The sequence below is a fragment of the Kogia breviceps genome, chromosome 14, assembly GCF_026419965.1.
Source record: "Kogia breviceps isolate mKogBre1 chromosome 14, mKogBre1 haplotype 1, whole genome shotgun sequence".
NCBI classification, from domain to species: Eukaryota; Metazoa; Chordata; class Mammalia; order Artiodactyla; family Physeteridae; genus Kogia; species Kogia breviceps.
Window position 1 is genome coordinate 10763800 of NC_081323.1, and position 23770 is coordinate 10787569.

The 23770-nt window shown below is 56.0% G+C and overlaps 1 protein-coding gene across 3 annotated transcripts in view; it reads left to right on the forward strand.

Moving 5' to 3' along the window:
• Positions 1–23770, forward strand: part of RIPOR3 (RIPOR family member 3) — a 73242-nt gene that overhangs the window by 40650 nt on the left and 8822 nt on the right. Inside the window, exons 2-13 of one of the 3 annotated variants that reach the window (XM_067013901.1) lie at positions 2850–2968; positions 9108–9239; positions 11510–11588; positions 14659–14682; positions 14987–15043; positions 15674–15823; positions 15994–16057; positions 16406–16449; positions 16637–16762; positions 16846–16991; positions 18689–18863; positions 20405–20977. In XM_067013901.1, coding sequence (XP_066870002.1) covers positions 2850–2968; positions 9108–9239; positions 11510–11588; positions 14659–14682; positions 14987–15043; positions 15674–15823; positions 15994–16057; positions 16406–16449; positions 16637–16762; positions 16846–16991; positions 18689–18863; positions 20405–20977 — 1689 coding nt within the window. The remainder of the gene's footprint in view (positions 1–2849; positions 2969–9107; positions 9240–11509; positions 11589–14658; positions 14683–14986; positions 15044–15673; positions 15824–15993; positions 16058–16405; positions 16450–16636; positions 16763–16845; positions 16992–18688; positions 18864–20404; positions 20978–23770) is intronic. The other 2 variants (XM_067013902.1, XM_059036035.2) reach the window with 2 other exon arrangements.

Genomic DNA, 23770 nt, shown 5'->3' on the forward strand with positions numbered 1-23770 from the left:
CAGCCTCTTCACCTCTTAGAGGCTCTTTCCTTATATGAAAAGCGGGGTCATTGATCCTCATGGCCCTGTCCTGAGTAATCAATCCGCAGCCAGGTGCTGGCACATTGCATGGGTCTGCACTGAACCTTAGTTCTCCTCCTCGGTCCTCCTTTCGTAACGCTGGGCAGGCAGATGGTTGGGTTTGTTCTAGCAAACTGCATGCAGAGGAACTGCTTAGCAATTGTCTTTCTCCCTTATCTAGAAGTGGAGGACCTGGGGGAGGCTGGAAGAACGACTCAGAAGGTCTGGGAGGGAGGGTGGAGGGGATGTGGAGGGAGAGGGTGGAGGGAGGGCGTTCCGGTCCCCCCCCCCGCCCCCCCGGGGCTGCCTCCAGAGTCCGAGTCCCACCGGCTGTGTCCCACCTGCTGACCTTGGGGACCTCCCTGCCTGCTCCCTCCTCGAGCCCTTCCTCATCTTGGCTAGGATGGAGGGAGGGTGTGTTTAGCAGTTTGAGAAGGTTCCAGTGCCACCCAGAGCCTGTGCTGATAGGGCTGGGGGCAGTGGTATGCTGATGAAAGTTTAACAACAGGCAGAACAACAAACAAACAAAAACACCTTCAAAACCTAATTTGTAGCACTTGCCCATTTCCATGCTGTACTTAATTCTGTCATGGCTGATTTCAAGCTACCAACATTCCTGAAAATTTAACCGTCGACTCTTGTGAGCTGGTCCAAGCTGGCAGCAGCACAGCCCAGGTAGGGACCGTGGGGGCGTGAGGGTCCTCCCGTGGGGCTGGGGCGAACCCCCAGAGTGCGGGATGCCTGCCCACGTACCTGAGAAGTGCTGGCTCGGCATCAGTCACACGTGGGTTCTCAGCCTGGCTCTGCCGCTTCCTGGCTGGGTCCCTGAGCTCGTCTTGTTACCTCTCTGAGCCTCAGTTTCCTCATCTATTGAATTAGGTTGGCAACAGCTCCTACACCTCAGGCGGTCGTGTGGATCTACTAAGATAATTTACATAAGGCACGTAGTGGACAGCTGGCCTAATTATGAGCACTCATAAATGATGCCTCCACTGCCAGACGGCATCAATTTCCCCATGCGTCCACCGGGCTGCTGTTCACGGGTCTATTGCATGGGACAGTCCCTGGCACTGGGGCTCCACTCAGTGGGTCCTCAGCAGACACTCGCCGCTTCCTCCGTCGGGGCCAGAGGTCGCTCCTTGGCTCATCTGCCCCAGCAGCTGGGGTCTCCAGGCTGGGGTCTTGGTCAGCCGACGGCACACAGACAACCAGCTCTTTCTGGTGTCTATTTCACATTATGGGCTGTCAGCACATTGTGTCCTTGGTCCTTTTCTGAATTTCCATTTTACAGATGTGATCACCGAGGCCCAGAGCCGGTGAGCTGCACAGCTGCAGCTGGGGTTTGAGCCGAGGTCTGGCTTTGTTGCTTCCAGAGCTCACCTATGCACAGCACGTGTGGGGCTCTGGGCTGCGGGAGGTATCGGAAGCTTGTGGGGGTCACGCAGATCTGCCAGGGGGTTCAGAGTGAGGGCTCTGGAGCTTGTGGTGGGAGCTGACCACAAACAAAATGCAGAACTACACACTGGATAGACGCGGCTGCGAAGGGAACGTTATTCCAGGCAGAGGCCCCAGGGTGGGCAAAGCTGTGGAGTCTGGGCTCAGCCGCTGGGTGGAGGGGATGTGGGAAGCAGGGGCCCTACCGAGCGGGAATAGGAGGGAGTTGGCGGAGCGGGAGCTTTCTCAGGGCAGTGGGGTCCCTGGGATCCTTGCACTGACGCCACCCTGGCTGAGGAGTGAGGTATAAAACTGTAGCAGCAGAGATTTAGGTTAGATATGGGGGAGAATTTTCCTATTGTGTTGGAAGACACTGGGCGATATTCCCAAAGGATGTGGTGGCATTTTTCCAATCTCGAGATGGTTTGGAAAAACGTAAAGACAGCCAGGGGTTCTAGGCTGGCCTCCTTGCCACCTGGGTCAGAGATGCGGCAATGGATCTGTGGCTTCTGGAAGCCTTTGATGCCAGCAGCCTGGCCTCATGTGAACTGGGCTGACTCACCCCCTGCTCAAAACCTCCCATGGCTCCCAGTTACCCTTAGCCAACTGCAAGGCCAAAGTCCTCCCTGGGGCCACCAAGGCCCCCCTGCCCTGTGCTCTGCTGGCCTCTCCAACCTCACCTGGAGCCACACCCCAACACACTGAACTTCTTTCCATTTCTGTATTACACCTTGTCCTCTGCACCTCCAGGCCTTTGCTCATGGCGTTGCCTCTGCTTCAGAGACCTTTCCCTCCCCTTCCCCTTCTTCCCTCCTCGGCCTTTCCTTCTCAGCTCTTGGTCGCCTCCTCCATGGGTGGGTCTGGTACCCCCATCATTTCACTATGGACTCCCTACTATAATGATGGTTCATCAGCCTCCTGCTGGCCTGGGAGCCCTGGAGGGCGAGGGCTTTGCCTGCCTTGCTCAGTGTCTGGCACACAGGAGGTGCTCGGTGGGGGTTTGTGGAGGGGGGATCAGGGTTACTGGCAGAGAGGAGTAGCAGAGGGGAGGGGAGAAGGGCTGGTTCACGAGTTGCTGGGTGCCCCCTGCACGAGGACTCAGCATCGCGCAGGCATCAAGGACCCAAGCACAAGGTGCAGACACCCGGGTTCGAATCTTACTCCTGCCCCCCGCCCCAAGCTCCCTGACCTCACTGAGCCTCAGTTTTCTCATCTGTGAGTTGGGGACAGCACCAGCCGCCCCCTCTCTGGGGCTGCTGTAGGGCCCTTGGGGGCCATGGTGGAAGGTGGCCAGCCTGCGGTCAGCACTCACCGGGTGCCAGCGCGAGGCTGACTGTCCTGCCCTCTCCCTGCAGGTGACAGCCATGTCGGTGAGGGTGCGGTTCCTGTCCTCTGGGGACTCAGGGGCCGTGGGGGTCATGGGCCGGAGCGCCTCCTTTGCCGGCTTCAGCAGTGCCCAGAGCCGGAGGATCGCGTAAGTTCTGCCCGGGCTGTGTGTGGGAGGCTTGTTTGAGGGCCAGGGATCGGGGGGCCGGCGGGGGCATCCTCCTCCCATGCCAGTGACCCTGAGACTCACTCTCATGCCAGGCCTGCAGCGCAGGGTAGTGTGTGTTTGTGTCTGTCTGTGTTATGTCTGTGCCTGTGTGTGTGTGAGTGAGACCCTTGCTGTTGGGAGAAACCTGTAATTTGCTTCAGGTCTGAACAGGTATCACCCCACATGTTCCCAGCAGTTGATCCTGGAAGCTGATCTGCCCGAGCTCATCAGGCCCACTTGGCAGATCAGAAAACTGAGGCTCAGAGAGTCAGAGCTGCTCACCCAAGGTCACACAGCAAAACTGATTCAGAGTTGGAACTTAGTCTCCTAGGGGCCAGGTTAGGATGGAATGTTCTTCTTGTTTGATAGAATGGGAAATAGGGCCACCTGTGACCTGGGGCAAGTGACTTCACCTCTCTGAGTCTGGTTTCCTCATCTGTGAAATGGGGCTCACAAATGTCCCTCCCTCCTGGGCTTGTCATGAGGGTACAGTGAGGTGACACGTGGTGAGCTGCCGGCACATGCTGGCACGCAGTAGGGGCTTGTGGGAAGTTTTCCAAGGAGGAGGAGCCTCTGCAGAGACAGGCCTGGTTAGTACTGACCCTCCAGACATGAGCTCTCAGCTGATCTGCGATGTGTCTCCGCCAGCTGCAGGTAATGTCTGGGAGGAAGGTGCGTTTCTGCTCCTGGGGCCACAGCCCTGCCAGCCCTGGCATGCCGGGCCCCCGGCTCCAGGAATCCTGAGGGCCCCAAACGGCTGCCAGTCTGAACAGCCGTGGTGGACAGGCAGGGCCCTGAGCCGGAGCGGGGCGCAGAACCAAATCCCATCCCGGCGTTCCCCTACCTGAAACCCTCCGGAGGTTCCCAGCCCACTGAGAGCACAACCCAGTCCCCACGCGGCAGGGTCTGGCTGGCCAGCCTCATCCTGAACCCTGCGCTTTAGCCCCGTTGGCCTCTCTGTCCTCCAGGACTTTGCACAGGCCCTGCCCTCCCCCTGGAACCCTCCCCTCCGCTCTTCACCTGGCCTGGTCCCGCTTAATCTCATCAGGCCTTGGCTTCAAAGCCATTTCCTGGGGGTTGGGGGTGTGGACCACCCAAGCCCGGCAGGCCCTCTTGGTGTTCTTTCCCTAGGGCTCCCCAGCTGCGCGTTAGACCCGCCTTCCCCTCCCCCCCGCCCCCCATCACTGTGCGGCTGGCGCTGCGGTCAGGCCCTCCCAGCTCACTCGCCTTGTCTCAGGGCAGCTCAGCTGCTCAGTTCTGAGGTGTGCCTGAGAGGAGTGGCGTCTCAGGGCTGAAGTCCTGGAAGCACCCCTAGGAATCCCTAATTCTTTCCACAATTATTTTTGGAGTATTGGCTCTGTCAGGCCCTGTCCGGGGCTCTGGAAACAGACCCAGGCCCCGCCCTCCTTTCAGGACGGAAAACAATAAGCCAATGATAGTCAAGATGGATACAGCTGGTGGCAGGTGCCCTGAAGGGGTTAAAGCAGGGAGGCAGGAGGGCAGCAGGGGGCTTGGAGGAGGCCCCCACTGAGGCATTTAAGCAAAGGCAGAGAGAAGAGGAGCAGTGCAGACAGGGTGTGGGCATGGGAAAGCCTTCCAGGCAGAGGGGACAGAGGTGCAAAGGCCCTGAGGTGGGAATGAGCTTTGAGGGACAGAAAATGGATGTGTGGCCGGCCTGTGGGAAAGTGGTGTAAATGTCCTGGATGCCTCCTGGGGCTCCTTGTCCTGCCCCCCGACCCCCACCCCTGCAGGGAATTCTGGAGGATGCCTGGCTTGGACGGGCTCTGAGATTCCTGAGTGGCCTCCATCTGGCCTGGCTCTCTGTAGTCCCCTTGTCCAGGGGTGAGGAAGAAGCTGCCCATGATGGCAGAGAAGCAGCACATCTATTTTTAACTTCCTGTCTCTGTACAACTCCCAGGGGTCTGGACCCTTGGCTCTGGGGCTGGATAGTCTGGATTGGGTTTCAGGCCTCACCTCTGGCCTTATTTCCCAGGTAATCCAACCAGGCTGAAACACGGTCACATTGCCAAGGTACTCAGCAGCGGGGGCAGGTCAGGCAAAAATAACCTTAGACAGGAGAGCAGGAGAGCAGAAGAGCCTGGTCCCACTTAGATGTCCCCAGCCGTTATCCCTGCCCTGGCACCTGAAGCCCCTTTGACTCTGGACAGGGTTGTTTCTTTTCTTTATTGCGTAATCAAAGAATTCACTTGGGGAAGTAATCTGGTGAGGGAATTTTACACTAAGGTGGAATGACTGTTATAACAAGGCCACATATAATAAATATATAATAATATATGATAACATAAGGCCATATATAATAAGGTGGGCAGATGAAGAAGAGGACCAGGCCCTGACACTGTCCCATTCCTCCCTGACTGACAGGCACGGGCTGCTCTTAACCCCTTCCTGCCATTCCTCGGCCAGGTCTCCCCTCCCTCAGGCTGCCAGGCAGGGACCCTCTTGAGCCGGAGACCCTGCAAGGTCCTGACCACCTGGGAACTCCTCCACTGGGACGGCTGGGAAGTGTAGGTGTGAAAGCTAAGCAGCAGCCCTTGATTTTCAAGGAGAGGAGGCTAGAGAAAGGGGACAGAGAGGAGGGCTGGACCTCAGAGACATGTATCAGGAGAAACAGGCTAGTACACGTGAAGCACCCAGAGCAGAGCTTGACCTCTGCGAGTGCCGTGTGCGTGTTTGTCATTATCCCTGGGCATCTAGTAGCACCAGATGCAGAGAAATGGTGCGCTTACACCCAGCTTTGAGTCCTCACCCGAAACGTGTCCAGTCGGTCCTATTATTTATTGCCCCGCCCCCAGCCCCTCCTGCCTCCGGATCCTGCACCTGCAGCAGCCGTGCACCGGGGCCTCCGATAGTGTCTCCCAATGACACCAGGTAGAAGGGCTGGCCCGGCGGCCTCACGTGAGGGCTGGGGCCAGTGGGTCACAAGTGCCCATCTGGAAGCTCGTCTGGCATGCCGGGGGAGGTTTAATGTTTACTGAGTCCTCCCAGGACTGCTGTGACATCCGCCCCTGGAGGTTGCTCCGTGCCCTGGCAGTTGTGGCACTGGGCCAGACATGCAACCTGATTTCACCATCCGGAGACTGCATGTACGTCACCGTCCGTGGCGGGGCTGGCCACCACGCCTGCTCTGTTGAACCTCAGACAAGAGCACTGGGTTCAGAGCTTCCCCAGGAGCCGGTGCTATCCGGCACAGCCAGAGAGCGAGGGCGAGGAAGTTTCCAGGTAGATGGAAGTGGGACCCAGCCGAGGGCACGCATCTGCCGGGGACTGTGGGACTCTGGGAGCTGGCAGGTGAGCGGGGCTCCTGCAGCCCCACCTCCAAGCTGCTCGCCCACCCCACCTGCCTGCCTGCCCGCCTGCCGGGGACCCTAGCCTGTCTGAAACCCGCTTCTCTCGAGGCTGCAGCCCTGCCTGTCCCTGCCAGCCTGCAGATGGCAACTGTGTGGAGGGTGTGTTCCAAGAGGTGGCTGATGTGGCCTCCGGGAGGGTCGGGGGAGGAGGGAGCACAGTCCCTGCCTGGGCTTTGCAAAGTGTCCCTTGACATATAATATATGAATAACAGCAACAGCAGACGCAGGGGTGAGCACTACTGATGGGATAGGCTTTGTCCCCAGGGCTGCGTGCGTATTACCCAGACTCAGACATCGCCTGATTGCGGGAACCTTCCCTGTTCACCCTTTACGTTCATTATCCTGCCTTTGTTTTTATTCTTGGCACTAGGCACTATCTGATATATAATTTTATAAATTGAAGTATAGTTGCTGTACAACATAACTGATATGTACTTTAAAAAATTACCTTATTGGGCTCCCCCGGTGGCGCAGTGGTTGAGAGTCCGCCTGCCGATGCAGGCGACACGGGTTCGTGTCCCGGTCCGGGAAGATCCCACGTGCCGCGGAGCAGCTGGGCCCATGAGCCATGGCCGCCGAGCCTGCGCGTCCGGAGTCTGTGCTCTGCAACGGGAGAGGCCACAACAGTAAGAGGCCGGTGTACCACAAAAAAAAAAAAAAAAAAAATTACCTTATTAACTTCAGCACATATATAGTACTTACTCTTTCCTGGGAACTGCTTGAATCTCTTTATATTTATTAACTCATGTAACTCTCACAGCCACCCTTTCTCTGGTCCCCATTTTATGGATGAGAAAACTGAGGCACAGAGAGGTTCAATAACTTACCCAAGGTCACACAGCTTATAACTGGGGGAGCCAGATAGAGACCCCAGCATGTGGTTCCAGAGTCTGTGCTTGCTACCACTTCCCACGGTCTCCCCAGCTGGCAGGGCAGCTCACCAGGGCAGGGGTTTTGTCCGTTTTGGTCACTGTTCTACCCCTGGCTCCTAGAATGGCATCTGGAGTATGATAGGAGCTCAGTAAATATTTGTTGAATGAATGACTATCTCATGACAACTCCGTGGGTCAGGCTCCCTTATTATCCTCCTTTTACAGATGAGGAAACTGAGGCTCCAGTAGACTAAATACCTGTGCCCTCTGGGGCTAGAACTTGGACGTGGGCGGCTGACCAGGAGCTTGTATCCCATGAGATGATAGGAGTTCCTAGCTTGGTGAGGCCCCTGAGGTTTCCAGGGTGGGGTTCCAGGTCCTTCCTTGATGCAGCATCCTTGGGACCCAGTTCTCAGCAACCCTGGGCAAGCCCTGGGATCTGTATTTCTGGCGCATTGGCCTGTAATGTGGCTGTGCCTCCATGTTTTGGGGAACCACGGGGTTTGGGGCTTGATGCCCGACAGCAGGGGTGGACAGGACAGCTCTGCTGAGTCAACCACACGACCCTGTGACCATGCATGGAATGTGCAGCATCTGGTTGGCTTGGAAATACAGCCCAGCCACCTGCCAGGCCTCTTGGGGACCAGGGCTTGGCGACGGCCCAGTGGCCCTTCTCCCAGGCCTGGCGAAGGAGCTGGAGCTGTGTCCACTTGCCCCCTGCCCAGCTCTCCAGACCACAAGCCCGCCACCCCTCCCCGCAGACTGTGAACCCTTGAGGGTGGGACTCTGGTCCCTTGGCTCCCATCATGTTGCGTGACTCAGAGAAAGCCCCTCTCTGTGAGTGTTTGAATGAATGAATGAACCTGTGCCCTTGATTTTAGACCCTAAAAGGGCAGCAGACTGTGAAGGGCATTCAGGGAGACTCGGAGCTGGGTTTCTAGCAGGAGGATGTCTCCCGAGTGAAGCAGAAATGGTGAACCCCTGAGAAAGTGGTCCTCCTGCTGTGGTCTGAGGACCAACAACAGTGTAGAGCCAATGGATGGTCTGCTCCATAGGCTGTCCAGGGCCTGTTCCTTCTCGTTGCTCGGCCATCCCTGCGGGGGGGCCCAGTGCACGTGGTTGAAGTTGGCTCTTCAGTGCATCTGAGGAAAATGAGGAAGGAAGGGGGAGAAGTTCTCTTCCAAGGAAGTGGAATATGTTGACTAACCCAGTCCTGGGACACGGGTTTGCCTCAGAATGCCCATGGATGCATGGGCGTGTGCGTGTGTGCATGTGTGCATGTGTGTGTGTGTGTGTGTGTGTGTGTGTGTGTGTGTATGGTGATTTGTCAGGCTACCTCCCTCCAAACTATATGTATAAAGAGCAGGGTTGGGGAGATGCCCCCGAGGGAAATTGAGGTGCTATTAACAGAGGGAGGGGAATGGATGTGGTGCAGGCAAAGCCAACAGGTACCCAACTCATGGGTATACCACTGGACTATGATTTGGCCTCCCCCGTTGCTTTGCCTGCACAGAGCTTGATGAAGAGCACAAACAGACAGCATTGGCATTTGGGCTGCTTGATTGTATTTCTCACTGTAAGTTAATTTCTCATATCAGGTGGTTAATGTTATTATTCTTCTAATCCTCAAATCCAAGCCGTCATTTTACAGATGAGAAAACTGAGGCCCAGAGAGTCTTGGCAACTTTCCTGAGACCACGCAGCTTGGTGGCAGTGGGGTGAGACTCAGCCAGGTCTCTTGACTGCCTGGGGCTCTGGCCACTGTTCCCAAAGTGCCTGCCCCTGAGAAGGGCTTTGTCCAAACCCTGCTCTGACCACCCCCAACAGGTCCGTCCACAGGAACTCAGTGAGGTCTCGAATACCTGTGAAATCCTCCAAGATGTATGGCACGCTGCGGAAGGGGTCTATCTGCTCGGATCCCAAGCCACAGCAAGTGAAGAAGATCTTTGAAGCACTGAAGAGAGGCCTCAAGTAAGGATGGCTATTCGTTGCCTTTAACAAGTGCATTCTTTGCCCTCATCTGCTTGGTCCTCTCTGCCACTTCCTGGGGAACGTGGGTGGGTCTCGTCTGTAAGAGGCCACAGAGGGAGCTCCTGGTTATCCGTTTAGTCAACAAGCATGTCCTGGGTGCAGCCATGTGCTCGGCCCTGTCTTTGGGCACCGGGGACACAGTGAATACGGCAGGGCGACCCTGGTCTCATGGAGCTCATGGTGTGGAGGGGAGACGGTAATAAAAAGTAATGTGATCAATACTGTAACTTCCATGAGCCCAGAGGGCAGTGAGGGAGGTGACGGAGAGACAGCATGTGGAAGGCCTGTCACACAGGGTGGCCCGGAGAGCTTCACTGAGGAGGTCCTGATGGTTTCCAAGAAGGAGCCACCATGCTGGCCTCTGGGGGACAAGCATCCTGGCCAGGGGGAACAGCACGGGCAAAGGCCCTGCAGTAGGAGCTTTTGCACAACAGCTGGAGGTCAGGGTGGCTGGATTCAAGTGAGGAGGAGACTGACTGATTAACTGAGCAGAGGTGGGAACAGGAAGATTCAGTCACTTATTCCCCATATTTTTATTGAGGGCTTATCAAGTGCCAGGCGCAGGGTACGGGAATGAACAAAACACAAAAAACCCTGCCCCCGTAGAGCTGACATCCTAGTGGGGGACACACAGACAATAAGCAATATAGAAAAGTAGAATAGAGAGTATGTCAGAGGGTGGTAGCTCCTATGGAGGAAAACAAATCAGGGTAGAAGGTGTGGGGTTGATTTTAAATAAGGTGTTCAAGGAAGGGCTCACTAAGAAGGTGACATTTGAGCAAAACCCTGAAGGGGTGAGCCCTGCAGATAATGGGAGAACATTCCAAGCCAAAGGAGCCACTTGTGCAAAGATCCTGGGGCAGGAGCATGATTGGCACATTAGGGGCACAGTGGGCAGGTCAGCATGGGAGCTGAGGTGCAGGGGAGAGACATTCGCGCATGTGCCGAATGGAAGGCTGTTCCTTCTTCCTGGGATGCCCTGCCCTGCCCTCCACCTCTTGTGATCCTGCTCTTCATCCCTCACTAATTAATAATAATAATAATAATAAACAGCAGCAGCAGCTCTATGACTTGTTTGGTGCTTCATATACATCATGTCCTTGATGCCATGAGAGACTCTCTTAGCCTCCTTTTCCAGGAGAGAAACTGAGTCCCAAAGATGGGAAGCATCTTGTCCAGGATCCCACAGCCAGGAAGCGGGGGGGGGGGGCTCCAGGGCTAAGGCTGCCTGCCCCGCTGTCCCCTGGGCTTAGGGTAAATGTCACCTCCCTCCGTGCCGGTGCCTGGCTCCCTACGCAGGGGTCATCCCACAGTGCACCCGGCGCTGGTGCTGAGTGGGAGCCGGGGATGTGCCCAGGGGGTGGAAGCCTATCTCCAAGGTGCCCCTCTCCCAGGAAAGCTTCTGGTGATTCCTGTGAGGACTGCACATTTGAGACTTGTCTGGGGTCAAGGGCATCTCCTTCTTCCTGGGGAGCCCAACCCCTGGGGGAGCTGTGGTCTGGCAGAAGGTAGTATAAGTGGGCCCAGAGATGGTGAGTCACCTTCCTGGGGTAAGTCAGCAGATCTACAATGGAGCAGGACGGGACCCCCACCTGGCCCCCAAGTCCAGACCTCAGGTTTCATGTCCGAGTCTCTTTTTGGCAGAAAACACAACATGAAAAGTCCCCTTGGGCCCATGGCTTTTTCTGTGCTTTCCAGAGTGGGTTTGTCAGGTCCCTTTCTGGTCCTGGGCATCCAGACAGCAGGACGGCCTGCCTTTGGCTGTGAGGGAGGTGTGCTCTCCGTAACCTCCCCACGGGCTGGGGTGAAGATACTAGGCTCTGGAGGCCACTGCCTGGTTTCAGACCTCGGTTCAGCCTCTTCCTTGCTGTGTGACCCTGTGCTGAGTTGCTTCAGGGTCAGTTTGCCCATCTTTAAAATGGGTACAATAACAGTAGCTCCTGTTGGCAGGGCTGTCTGGGGAATTACCTAAGGGATTCCCCATTTTGTACAGTGCTGGGCGCATGGCCCTGGGTGTGTGGGATGCGGAGGCTCAGCGAGCTGGGACTGGGCTTCTGGGGGTTGGGCTGAGTCTGCCCTCTGACCCCTGAGCCTGCTGAGAACCCCTTCCTGGTGGCCGTGGCTGCCTCCTCCCTGGAACTCGGCTCATCTGCCTGTTTCTTTCCTTCCTCTGCTCCTTTTCCAACTCCTTTTCCTTGTTCTCCTCACAGGGAGTATCTGTGCATCCAGCAGGCCGAGCTGGATTACCTGTCAGGACGCCACAAGGACACCCGCAGGAATTCCAGGCTGGTGAGACCCCTCCCGGGCCCTTCCCAGGCCAGCAGCCTTGGTCAGGGTTCGAAGATGACCTCCTTCACCCTGTTGCCTGTATCACGGGTGTGAATCTCAGTCTCGGAACTCAGAGGCCTAAGGAGTGGGCTTTATTTTTGATGAATGAGCCTCACTTGGACCCGGATGAATTTAACCCCACAGACTGGTGGGAAGCTCCCAGCAGCCCCCAGCCCTCACATGGTGCAGCAGTTCACACATCTTTGGGCCACCTCCCTTTAGTTCTAGAAGTAACTGTAAGGTAGGCGGGTGTACAGAGGGGTGTCTACGTTAGATGGCCCTATTCTGTAGGTCTTGGCCATCTGGGACCCCTGCGATCAGGGTGGCTTACATGATGGCAGGAAATTGGATCAGGCATTGAATCCAGGGTGTGTCACAGTGGCCCTGACACCGTCCTTGATCAACCCTGCGTGTTCCCACAATGTCCAGCGGCTCTGCAGTTTCTCTGCCATCCGCGTGGCACCTTTGAGGCTGCCCTGGGGCCTGTCTAGCCCAGGATTCACCTGCTCTGGGCTTCTGCCGCCCCCTTAGCAGAGCCAGATTTAGAAGAAACAAAAACAAAACAAACGTCACAAAAAACCAATACCAAAAACAAACCAAAAAAATAGGATGCCCAGTTAAATTTGATTTTCAGATAAATAACAAATCATTTTTCAGTATGTCCCCTGCAATCTTCAGGACATAGTTATACTTAAAAAGAAAAGTATTCATTGTTTATTGGAAATTTAAATATGACTGGGGGTCTTGTATTTTTTTTTTTTTTTTTGGCCACGCTGTGCAGCATGTGGGATCTTAGTTCCCTGACCAGGGATCGAACCCGTGGCCCCTGCAGTGGAAGCGTGGAAGTCCTCACCACTGGACCACCAGGGAATTCCCTGGGTGTCTTGCATTTTATCTGCTGGCACGGCCAGGACCCCAATGCTGGGTGCCTGCATCTCTCCAGTGGGGAGGCTCTTTCTTTTGCGTCTTGGGGAGTCCCTCCCAGCCCCCTCTTCTCTATCCAGCTGCTGCCTTGTGAAAACCCCTCCTGTCCTTAATTAGAACTTCTGGAAGCAGAAACCAGGAGGCCTTGATGTCTATGGTTTTCTCTAGCTCATTCCAGCACTGCTCCTCCAAGGGCCAAAGCAGAGAGCGGGCCACCGGCTTGATGGAGGGACGGCAGACATGAGGGGGTGGGGAATGAATCTATCAAAGTCGTGTCCCCTCACCTCTATATCCCGGCCCCAGCAAAGAAGACCTCGGGGGTCGACAGGGTGGGAGATGCAGGGCTCCCAGCCTGCCGGCCCACTTGGAGAAGGGAAGGCCGGGCAAGCTCAGCCATGCCTTGTCCTTGGTGGGCAGATGGGTCAGCGCAGAGGCGGAAGGAGGCGCTGCCTGGTTCCCGGCCCTTGCGAGCACTTGCCGAGCCTCCCTCTCATGTGGGTGTGGCTGTTCTCACGTCCTCCGGTCTCTCTCTCTCTCTCTCTCTCTCTCTCTCTGTTCTAGAAGTAACTCTAAGGGAGGCAAGGTTTGTGTAAAGGTCTGTGTGTGTTAGCTACTCCCATTTCATAGGTGGGCACGCTGAGGCAGGGAAGGAGCAGCAACTGCACTGGGGCCACCCAGAGGGACGATGCACCTGGGGTCCGGTTCTCAGTTTCTGAGAAGTTGCTGTGCAGTTACTTTTCTTTCCAAAGCCTTGGGAACTTTCCTATTTCTTAATTTCTTGCATAGAGTTTTTTTTTGTGTGTGTGTTTTTAAAAAATATTTATTTACTTTGCCTGTGCCAGGTCTTAGTTGCAGCACGAGGGATCTTTTAGTTGTGGCATGCAAACTCTTAGTGGCGGCATGCATGCGGGAATCTAGTTCCCTGACCGGGAATTGAACCGGGGCCCCCTGCGTTGGGAGCACGGAGTCTTAACCACTAGACCACCAAGGAAGTCCCCTTACATAGAGTTTTAATTTCGTAATCCTACATGTATAATGTCACATAAATGCATACATAGGAAAAACGGACGTTGGTGGGGGCTGGGGCAGGGGCGGGGGCGGGGGTGGGGGGGGTGGGGCGGGCGTTAATCCATCTTTTCCTTCTTGCTTGACTGGCTCCCTTCCGCAGTCTTCTCTGTCCCACCCTGTTTAGCCCTTGAGGACAATCTAGTCTCTATCTTTCCATATTTTCCTCCCTGGTCACATAATCATGGAAATATACAGATTGTGCATATAGAGTGGTTTGGTTAACAGTTGTCTTACAAAAATGAAATCACAACTTACGTACTCTCCCACATCTTACTCCTTCTCCTTAGTGGATCGCCAACCGTGTGGAAGTTCGTCCAGGCTCAGACATAGTGACTAACCCACGTGCGCAAAGCAGGGCCTGTTTTGGAGATAACGTTTATCGGAACACAGCCCACACTCATCATTTACATACTGTCTGTGGCTGCTTTCATGCTCCAATGGCGGAAACCATATGGTCTGCAAAGCCTGCAATATTTACTATCTGGCCCTTTATACAAAGATTCCCCCACCCCGACAATGTATTCTTTTCACTGGCTACACCGTGGCCCCCTGCAAATCCGGATGGACCAGTCCGGATTTGCAGTTTCCTTAGACCTGAACTCCTGGGTGGTGCTGGCTGCCTCTCCCCACTCTCAATTCCTCTGGTCATGACTGAAGTCACCCCTTAAATAATCAAATTGCAATGGTTCCCCTCTTGTTGAGTTTACACCGTCCTTTACTCTTCATAACTACCCTATGGGGTAGGTGCCGTTGGTACCCCACTTTACATAAGGAAATGGAGGCTCAGAGAGGTAGAGAAACTTGCCTGGGACGCACAGCTGGCAAATAGAGTCAGGCCTAGAGTTGCCTCACCCAAAGCCCATGTGTTTACTCATTCTTCCTGCTTGGCCTGGACCACAGCTTGCTGCCTGCAGGCCTCAGAGGACAGAGTGGCCGCTGGCTTTTTGTCTTCTGAGCTCAGGTGCCCCTGGGATGTAGCCTCATGGGTCTTGGAGGAGCACTGGAGTCTTGACTCCCTCCTTCCTCTCCTCCCCTGCAGGCTTTCTATTATGACCTGGACAAGGTGAGGGAAACTCCTGTCTGCACGTGGTAAGCAAGGTGGGCCGTGGCTGGGCCTGGCTGGATGAGAATAACGTCTTCGCTTGCATTCCATCCTCCTGGCCGTCCCGTGGGAGGAATACTTGGGTTTCCTCCCCACTTTACAAATGGGGCAACTGAGGCTCAGTGATGCGCCTTCTTTAGTGATGGTGAGGGGCTGGCCTGGCGTTGAGCGCAGCTCTGTGTGTCAGCACCTGGAGGAGGGTGGCAGGGGCTGGGGGGGCGGTGTGGGCAGGCTACTTTTGAAGCATCTTCTCTTCTTCTGGGAGAAGCAAACACGCTCTGTGGAAAGGCACATTCGGAAGATGGAGTTTCACATCAGCAAGGTCAGCCTGGCTTCGGGGGTGTCTCTCAGCTTGCTGGGCCTCTGCTGGGTTAGCAGTGGGGGGGCTGGAGGGAGGTTCTCTGGGTGCCAGGTGGCTGGAGAGAGCCGAGGAGAAGCAGGGCCTGCAGGGGCTGAGCCCTGAGATGGGGATCAGGTGGTTGGGGTTAGAGGGCTGGGAATGTTGAGTCCCACCACCCGATCATACAGATGGGATTGCAGAGGCCCACAGAGGGACAAGGATTGGCTCAGGGTCGCACAGCAAGCGCCTTAAGCTTTATATTCTGCAAACTCTTCCATGAGCTTGCTCTACTCCCCCAGGAGCCCAGTGGGTGGACAGACTATCACAAACCCACCTTCCCTGTTTCACAATTGAAAAATCAGGCAGGGAGAGGGGAAGCTGCACCCACCCTCCCAGTTCACTAGTTTTTACTGTGCACCCGCTGGGTGCCAGCCTCTGCCAGGTGCTGGGGATGCGGAGCAGACGAGACAGACGTGGTCCTTGCCCCGCGGGTGCACATTCTACGGGGGTGGGACCGCCGGGGTGGGGTCGGCAGCTCGGGGGCGAGTGACTGGCAGGTTGGGGCCCCGCCCCTCGGCGTGGGCCACGCCCACTGGCCCGTGCGCTCCGCAGGTGGATGAGCTCTACGAAGGCTACTGCATCCAGTGCCGCCTGCGCGACGGCGCCTCCAACATGCAGCGGGCCTTCTCCCGGTGCCCGCCGAGCCGCGCGTCCCGAGAGAGCCTTCAAGAGCTGGGCCGCAGCCTGCAGGAGTGCACCGAGGTGGGCGGCGGAGGCGGGCAGCACCGCGAGGGTCGGGCCGGTCTTGGGGCTCCCTGGGCCCTGAGGAAGCCTCTCTCTCTGCCCGGGGGCCTCTGTCTGGCAGGGTCTGTGCGTCCCCCGTGGCCGAGCCCGGGGGCAAGCGGTGAGCCACCTTGTGTGGGGCTTTGCAGGACATGTGGCTTATCGAGGGGGCCCTGGAGGTTCACCTGGGCGAGTTCCACGTCAGGATGAAAGGTAACAGAACAGGGCTGAGAGTGGCTGGGCAGGTGCCAGCGTGGAGGGAGCATCAGGACTTCTCCGGGACCCTGGGGCCTGTGCGGAGGGTTGGTCACAATCCGGGGGGGTCCAGGCCCAGCCCTCGTTTCCACTCCTGTGACTTGTGACCTCGGGCAAGTCCTATCCCCTCTCTTAATTGAAAGTGAGGGCCCAGGCCTGTCCACTGTCATCATGATGGCCTATTCCCCCCCACCCTCCCAAGCTGATACCCACCCTGTGATGGGGGCTCCCCGTGTGAGGGCCTATGACCCATGGGGTAGGGACAGAGGAGAGTGGAGAAGAGATTAGCCCGTCTCTGTGTTCCAGGCTTGGTGGGCTACGCACGCCTCTGTCCGGGAGACCAGTATGAGGTACAGCCACGCTCCGGGCGGGATCAATCCTCAGGGCTCCTCACCAGGCTTTTGGGGGTTGGGAGCTGCTGCCAACCAGGGCCCCAGCTGGGTTTCTGTCCCCTCCCCGACCCAGTTGGCAGGGAGGGCCCCCAGGCAGGGGGCAAGGGGGGCGGCTGACCCCAACCTCCGTGGGCCTGGCCCACAGGTGCTCCTGCGCCTGGGCCGCCAGCGCTGGAAGCTGAGGGGCCGGATCGAGTCTGACGACAGCCAGACCTGGGACGAGGAGGAGAAGGCCTTCATCCCCACCCTGCACGAAAACTTCGAGATCAAGGTGGGTGAGGCTTAGGGGCGGGGCCGGGGCGCCAAGGGGTGGGGCTTGGCTCCGACACCACCCACAACTCCCCATTACCTCAGGTGACAGAGCTTCGGGGCCTGAGCTCGCTGGCGGTGGGCACAGTGACCTGCGACATCACCGACTTCTTCACAACCCGGCCGCAGGTCATCGTGGTGGACATCACAGAGCTGGGCACCATCAAGCTGCAGCTGGAGGTGCTGTGGAAGTGAGTCGGGGTAGCCGCCTGCGCCTGCCCGGGGCCCACTGCCCTGACGGGAGGCCGGCCCCAAACTCCCACCCAGAGAGGAGGGGGCGGGGTCGGGGTCGGGGGGTGGGGGAGGGGGCTCGCCGGCGCCCCCTGGTGGCCTGACCGTGCCCTAGCATCCACCCTGGGCAGCCCTGCCCTCATCCTGCCCCCCAGACAGGCTGGGGCTCAGACCCTTCCCTGCAGCCCTGCCCACCCCACCGCCCCCGCCCCTCTGAGCTTTGATTCCCTTCTCACTTTTGACCGAGTGGCTGTTAAAGACCTGGCTGGGGACTTCCCTGGTGGTCCATTGGTTAAGACTCCACGCTCCCAATACAGGGGGCCCTGGTTGGATCCCTGGTCAGGGAAAAAGATCCCGCATGCCGCAGCTAAGAGCCCGCATGCCGCAACTAAGAGCCCGCATGCCGTAGCTAAGAGCCTGCATGCCGCAACTACGACTCAGTGCAGCCAAATAAATAAATATTAAAAAAATAAAATAAAGACCTGGGCTGGCCAGGACCCTTTCCAGCAGCCTCCTGGGCTGGGTTCCCGGGTGAAGCCTGCCTCTGCCCAGGAGGACTGGCTTTGCTGTGCCCACCTCATTCCCCACTGACCCCTGCCACCCATCAGGCATAACGCTGAGCAGTCACCTTGAGTCCTCCCTGGGCCACAGCCCACAGCCCCATGGATGGCGGACACGCGTAAGAACGACCCCTGCCCAGGGTGTGGCTCTCCACCGTGCATGCCATTTCAGTGATCGCTGGTGGTTTCCACAGGTTTTGATTTTGGTAGCAGAGCTCTTTCTCCCAAGTGAAACCTTGGGTTTCGAGGAAATTCCCTTCTCCTCATTCCCCAGGGCAGATGCTGCAGGAGCAAAGGGGCTGAGATGCACTTCCTCTACTCTGGTGCTTCCTGTGACCAGTTGGGGCCAGTCTCTCCTTCCACCCTGGGGTGGGGTCCAAGCCGGGCTTACTGGAGCCACTGCTCTCTCCCCAGTGAGCTGGGTGAATTTGGACAAGTGACACCCCAGCTTCAGTGTCCTCATTTGTCTAGCGGGGCTGAGCACACCTCTCAAGTGTACGGGGCAGGGGGCGGCCCAGCGCCGTGCAGCCCCAAGCCGGGCAAGTCCACGGACCCGGGTGTCCTGCTGGCCCGCAGCTGCCCTGGGCAGGCAGGAAACGTGTCCAGGCGGTGCCTCTGAGCCTCAGGCCTTCGTGGCCGGGCTGGGCCCCAGATGTTGCGAGCTAGGCCTGTGTGCAGGGAGGCACGAGGCTGGGAGGGCTGACCCACGCCTGCCTGCTCCAAGGGCAGGTGAGGGCCGGGCTGACGCGTCATTTCCTCACCGTGGGTCTGCAGCCTCCCCTGTGACTGTGACTGGCGCCCCCTGACCGATGAGGAATCTGAGGGGGGCAGTGGCGTGGCTAACCCAGAAGACGGCAGAACTGAGTGTCCACCTCTGGTCTGCTGAGCTTCTCGAAAGGCCTCCAAAGGGGGGTGTCATTCACCTGTGTGGCGGCCGAGTGCTGCCCCTCGCCATCTGGCTAAGGGCGTTCAGGGCAGCGGGCCTCTGAGAGACGTTGCCAAGAGGGGTTGAGAACGTGGACTGGGAGTCCCTCGGCTGTGCCTGCCCCCACCCCCCGCCCCGAGCCTCCATCTCCTAGGTCCTGTCTGTGCTCCAGTGTCCTCCGACCATCGATGACACCCTGGCCTCTGCTCTCCTCCAGCCCGTTTGATACCGAGAGCTTCCTGGTGTCGCCCAGCCCCACGGGCAAGTTCTCTGTGGGCAGCAGGAAGGGCTTCCTGTACAACTGGACACCCCCGAGCACCCCCAGCTTCCGGGAGAGATACTACCTGGTGAGTGAGCCTCACCAGGCAGAGATGCCGTGGTGGAGCCGGGGTTGGGAGTGGGGGGGACTGCCCAGGGGCCAGCACGTGGGGCTGGGCTAAGCAGCAGCAGGCTTTGGGCTCGGCCTCCCTTGTTTGGGGGTTATCCTGGGTGTTTTTCTGTACTTTTTCTTTCTCGCAGCCAACCCCTCCATTCTGGGGCCTCTGGACTTTGTTCTGGGCTTGGCTGGTTCTTCTGGATGCCTGGGATGGGGTTCTCTGGATGGTTCTACCACTCCAGACATGACCTTGGCTTCCAGTCTGTTTTACCCTTTAGTATACGTTTCCAGTAGGTAATACCTTGACATCCTATACAGTAAAATACCTCTTTCCTGTGACCTCCAGGGACCTAGGTCCCCTCCTTAGCACCAACTATTCTTGTCACCTTCCTCCATATTCCTCCAGAGATACTCCGTGCCGTCTGGGAGCAGATGCATCTTCCCCAGCCTTTCTCCCACAGCAGCCCTTAACCTAGTGATGTACTGGACACTGTCATTCCCAGAGCGCTCCTCATTCTTTGTTTGCACTGTGCAGCATTCCACATTTGGCTAAAAATCGCACTTTATTTCACAAGATATTGAGGTTCAGTTATTTGCTGTTACCAACGACGGGGCTGTAAATAACGTGGTACACACTTCATCCTGCGTGTGTTCAAGTATCTTCCCAAAGCAGGTGCCCCAGTGAGGGTCCAGGGACAGAGACAAAAACAAGGACATTCTGTCAAGCCCAGAGGGAGGGTGATGCTGAGCTGGATGAACCTGTCTCCCGCCTCTGGACCTTAGGTGGGGAAGGCAGCTTTATATGAGCTGGGCAACTTGTGCATTTAGAGGAAACGTGATGATCTGGCCAGGGTGGTCCCAGTGTACTTTGGTTAAAAAATCATCTGTGGTTAAGAGCATGGACTCTGGAGCCAGATGGCCTGGGGTCCAAATTCTGTCTATGCCTTTCATCTGCTGTGTGACCTTGGGCAAGTCATTCAACCTCTCTGAACTTCAATTTCTGTATCAGAGAAATGAGAACAACAGCACCACAAGGATGGGGCTTTGTGAGGGTTAAATGATTTAGTGAATGAGGAGTGCTTACAAGAATGCCTGGCAAAAACAGATGGTGCTGTCGGAACATCAACCATTATTATTGGTCTGGTTGGTGAGGGGGAGGGGTTCGGGTTTACGTCAGCTCACCTGGATTAAAACTCTCACACTTTGATCCTCGCCTGTGTGGTCTGAGGATGAGCCCCAGTGCCCACCCTCAGGGAGGTGTGGTGACGGTTAAATGAGGTCTGACTCAGAGACTGGGGCTGGAAAGGAGTGCATTAGAGGGGTGATGAGGGATAAGGGCAGAGAGGTGCCAGGCTCTTATCAGCACTTCCGGGCTGCCAGTCACCTTGGTGGACCTCAGTCATCCTGAGAATGTGGGTATGCAGAGCAAGCGTCTGTGGGGGAAGCCTTCTGGGGGCCTCGCCGTGATCCCTGGGGCAGCTGGTGAGGCTGCTCCTGCATCCCCCTCTCCAGCCTGTCCTGCAGCAGCCAGCACAGCAAGCTTTGCTGCTGGACAGGCCGAGGGCCACCTCCATCCTCAGCTGCCTGTCCGACGGTGACCTTCGGGGCCCTGGCCTGTGGAGCCAGAGTCAGGAGCTGCCTGAGATGGACTCCTTTAGCTCCGAGGACCCCCGAGACACTGAGACCAGCACAACAGCATCCACCTCGGACGTGGGCTTCCTGCCCTTGGCCATTGGCCCCAACACGTCCATTGAAGAGGGGGCCCAGGAGGAGCCCCCACCCCCGGGCCTCCTGCCAGAGGTGTTCCACCTGGCGGAAGGCTCATTTGTGGAGCAGCCTGGGTGGAGAAATTTGGGAGTAGAAAGCCTCGACCTGCCACGGGGCTCCCCCTTCCACAGCCACGTGATCCCTGGAAGCCAGGAAGGCCACGATGAAGCAGAAACCGAGGATGGAGTGGATGGGCCCGGGGTGCCCCTCGAGAGGCCCCTGCAGGATGTCCTGGATTTACTGAGGTCCACGGACCCTGCCCCGCCCCAGCTCCGGGAGCTGGAGTACCAGGTCCTCAGCTTCAGGGACCGGCTGAAGGTACGTTTACTCTTTGCTGGGCGGAAGCCCTGCCTTGCTGATGGTGTGACAACTGGGAGTGAGATCTTGGGGCAGGGAGCCTGGGCCAGCATCCTGGCCTCACCACCGTGTAACCCAGGTGGGCGATGTCTCCTCTCTGGGCCTCAATCTGTTCATCAGTCCAATGGGTGTAACAACGGCTCTCAACGAGCTGGGAGGAGGATTGTAAGAGGAAGTCGGGGCTCCGAGTGGATAACTTGCTCCACGTCCGGCCAGATCCCAGCCCCGTCTCACATCTTCTGACCTGGGTGGGTGGGGATGCAGCTCAGCTTTAAAATCCCCAATTTGGGGCATTCTCAGGGTCAGAGCTGGCACTGTGGAAGGCCCCTCACAGCCACACACCCCACACCAAAACTTCTCCACAGGGCCCACGCCAGGGGCTGTCCTTGGGTGGCTCTCAGAGGTGCTGGCCTGGGCAGATTATTTCTGATTTTTTTGGTTTACATATGCAGATGTACATAAGCTAAAATGTATACATATACATATATACATACGGCACATATATACAGCACCTACTTATACATCAATTTTTTTTTTGGCCGTGCCCCAAGGCTCGTGGGATCTTAGTTCCCCAACCAGGGATCGAACCCGTGCCCCCTGCAATGGAAGCGCGGAGTCCTAACCACTGGACCTCCAGGGAAGTCCCCATACATCAATTACTTTATGGAACCACTGTCTTTTGTGTTCAGTTCACTGGCACTGAAATAGCTCTCTTCACAATTCATTTTGGTTATTCCAGCCCTGACCCCACCCCCAACATTACAGTTCAGCATAGGTGAAAGTTTAATTTTTCACTTTATATCTAGTAACGTTAAAAACACGTTCACTGTTTACCACTGCTGTGGTCTTTAAAAAGGACCTGCCAAAAAATTTCAGGAAAAAAATTTAAGAAGTGGCCTTTCTTACCTTCTGAGATGGCCCTCACTCTGTCTGTGGAGTGTGTTTCTCTCTAAATAAATCCACTTCTTACCTATAAAAAAAAAAAAAAATTGAAGAAGTAACGTCACCCTTTTTGTATTTTTTAGCAGCGTTAGTATGTAGAACCATTCGGGTCGGCATGCACGCAGCTTCTGTCACTTACCTGTAGTTTGAAATATACACTTTGCGTAAACAACCTAAAGTAATACCACAATAGGACAATAATTTTCAACATCTTCGAGGAACTTTTTTTTTTTTTTTTTTTGGCAAACCAAGTTAGAACAATACAAATGATTATAGGCTATGGTGTTTAGTTTGACTTTTTCAAAAGAAATTATACACATAGGTGTAGGTGTATAAATACACATATTTATATACATTGTGTATATGTGAGGATTTAATGAGGATTTAATTTTATACATGTGTATATATATTTATATACGCACAATTAATTCTCACTATTCACAGATTCTGTTTTTGCGAATTCATCTACTTGCTAAAACTTGCTGGTGATGCTTTTGTGGTCATTCAGAGGCACGTGCAAAGGGGCAAATAATTGGAGTCACCTGCTGTATAAGTTCCCAGCTGAGGCTGAAGGAGATGACGCTCTTCCTTCTTTTCTCAGCTCGTACTGTACCCAAGTGTCCTTTTCACCGAATATTTAGTGCTATGTTTTCCACATTTCTGTACTTATTCCTGGTGATTTCGCTGTTTGAAACAGCGCCCAAGTGCCAGGCTGAGGTGCCGGCCAGTGTTCCTGACGTGCCTTATGGAGGAAATGTGTGTGTTGGATAAGGTGTGTTCAGGCGTGAGTTAAAATGCCACTGACCTTGGGTTTAGTGTATCAGCGGTACAGTGTCTATATTAAATAAGACGTCTTTAAGCAGACACAAAGAAAACGAGGTTACCGTGTTGATGGGTTGATGAAAATGTTGACCAGAGGCTCACGCCTCTGCATCTCCCCTGGGAGCAATGGTTCCGTTTCAGATCCAGGGGTCACGGTTTACACACCGTAACTACCATGAATAACAAGAACTGACTCTGTGTGTGCGCGTGCGCCTGTGCGTGTGCGTATATATATATATATATATATATATATATATATATATATATATATACTTTTTTTTTCGATGGGGCAAGGAAATCTATGCAACTAGTCTTATTCTTCTCTTGTTGCTCAAGGTTTTCTCTTTGGGCTCAACTTTCAGGAGCCCAGTTCTGGCTCTTGGGGCAGCGTCTACTTGGGCTATGCCTTCTGTGCACTTTGTGTGAGACGAGGCCCCTGGGGGTGGGAAGCAGCCACAGCAGACCCGCCACTGGGAGGCTCTGACGACTTGACACCCCCTCCCGCCGCCTCCCCCAGTCAGGGGCTGCCTTAAAACTCCTCTCCTTCCACGTCTCCCCCGGAGAGGAGACACCTGGAACCCAGAGGCTCACCTAGCAGCCTCTAGCCTGGGTTGTTGGGAGTTGTTTGGCCTGACCCACGCCGTATTTAAAAAATAATTTGGAATTCGTTGTTGATATTTAAGAACTGGGCAGCTCCCCACAAAGTCTAGATTTCCACTTTTTCTTGGAAAACGGAACAATCTGGCAACCTCAGGCCTCACACTCCGGGTGGAACGTGGCCCTCTTGGGGGAGGGCCCTGCTCTCCAGCTCTCTCCTGTCATTTGCCCTGTCCCTGTGGGTGTTTGTGACCGGTGAGGTTTTTCAGGTCTGCCTTCCTTCCAGCTGTCATGCCAGACCTTGTCACAGGCTGTTCGGGAGGGACCTCGGGGACGTGTCCCCTTGCCTGTCCCTGACGCAGGGGATGGCAGCCCTGCTGAGGGACGGTGACC